Here is a 1,907-nt window from a genome sequence, read left to right on the forward strand (position 1 = left end):
TTATACACACACACACACACACGCACACACACACACACGCACACACACACACACACACATATATGTATATATATATTTGATCTATTGTGGTCAATGTAGGATCAAGAATAGCGTGCGGCGGCAAACAAACTACGGTAGCAAATGTTTCAAAGTATCACGACTTACAGCGCACTGTGAGGTGGCTACTATGTATATACAACGGAACAAGACGATACATATATACCTGAGCCTATGATTGTATTTGTCATATTCATAGAAGTAGTGAGGATCCCACTGCCGTGCTTGATAGGCTCTGCATCAGATTGAAATGAAATACCATCCAAGTCCATCGATTCAACTTGATGTAACAGGTTTGGATCGACTTCCCCCTTCTTCGATTTTACAGTGGCTAAAGACCGACTCCTGCCGTCCCCCAAGCTTACAGTGCTCTCCATTTCGGATTCCCGGGGATGATGGGATGCGCTATAAGAACTCATAATGTAATAACTATTTTATATATATAAATATATATATATGTGTGTGTGTGTGTGAATTTTTAATAAATATATATACATATATATATATGTGTGAGTGTATTTTAATATATATGTGTGTATTTTTAATATATATATATATGTGTATGTATGCGCTTCCTACACATTGTTTGAGGTGATTTATCGTGTATGCGTACATATATGAGTGATAATACGGCCGTCTATTTACACATGCTCTACATTCTACAATCTACATATTTGGGAGAGCACCCAGGCGTACAGGCCTCGGGCCCGCCCCAGGGCCAGCACTGAACTACAGTAAAAAATATCATACAGCTTAAAATTGAACAAAAATATGAAATATGTATTTTTTATATAAAATTTAGACGAAGGCTACATCTGGTAATATGTAATATGTATTTTGTGCGCACCTCGAACGGCTTATTTTGTAAATAAAATATAATAAAAACATTTTAACTATAAAAAAAGCTAAATAGCAGAGATGCTCATCACAGGCTCATCACCATGTATTGATAAAATGTGTGTAAATATGTAGAGTGTAGACTGTAGTGTAGACTGTAGAGTGTAGACGGTAGCGTGTAGACTGTAGAGTGTAGTCACTGTAGTCTGTAGTACATATGTACGTCATACCGTGTATGGACCATTTGTATACAATATACATAAATAATTAAAAATACAGTAAAAAAATAAAAAAATTGATACAGTTTCGAATTTCAAAGTTCCAATTTCCATCACGATGATCACGTATGTTTAATGTATTTGTTTATTTTTGCTTTTAAAATCAAAATATCAAATATCAAAAACGACATACAGATTACAGTCATACTGACTACTGAATAGAAAAGTTAAAAACAGAAACAAATAATTAGAGAGAAAGGGATAGGAGTAGAGAATATAGAGACCAATAAAAGCTTTATTCCTGAGAGACTGTTTTATTAATTGAATATTACTTGACATTTTATGTCAATAAAACTGGACTAGTGTCTATTTGTCCGGAGTCCCAAATGGGCTGATGAGTAAAAATCATAAGTGTTAATAATAAGAGTAATGTGGATGCGAGGACCACTTCACTTCTACCGGATGGCTTCTAAGATAGTTGAGCAACTTTAGTGCTTAATATCCCCCCTGAAGCTATACTGTAGTGGGAGCGGGTATGAAGGAGAAATAGTTTAAGGAACGTGTCAACGTCGTCGGCGACGAGTGCGGAGACTACCAATATGGGGCAGGTAGTAGTCTGAAGGAGCGGTAAGTAACATTGAGGTATAGTGTTCGTGTTTGCGACGGCCCAGACTTTTGGGTAAGAAGGTCGGCCGGATTGTCGTTTGTGGGGATGAAGTGTATGTCTATCATTTTTCGTCGCGCGCAATCGCGAATGTAGTGCTCCTTAATTTCTATGTGTTTTAGTCCTTTGGG

At 36.9% G+C, this 1,907-nt stretch overlaps 1 protein-coding gene across 1 annotated transcript in view; it reads right to left on the reverse strand.

The window, feature by feature from the left end:
* Nucleotides 1-476, reverse strand: part of SARC_02884 (hypothetical protein) — a gene marked incomplete at its 5' end in the record, with an annotated part of 4,196 nt that extends 3,720 nt beyond the window's left edge. Inside the window, one exon of the mRNA XM_014303329.1 lies at nucleotides 224-476. Within this exon, the coding sequence (XP_014158804.1) occupies nucleotides 224-476 (253 nt within the window). The remainder of the gene's footprint in view (nucleotides 1-223) is intronic.
* Between the last annotated feature and the right edge of the window lie 1,431 nt (nucleotides 477-1,907).

The sequence above is a fragment of the Sphaeroforma arctica genome (genome assembly GCF_001186125.1).
Source record: "Sphaeroforma arctica JP610 unplaced genomic scaffold supercont1.136, whole genome shotgun sequence".
Lineage (NCBI taxonomy): Eukaryota > Ichthyosporea > Ichthyophonida > Sphaeroforma > Sphaeroforma arctica.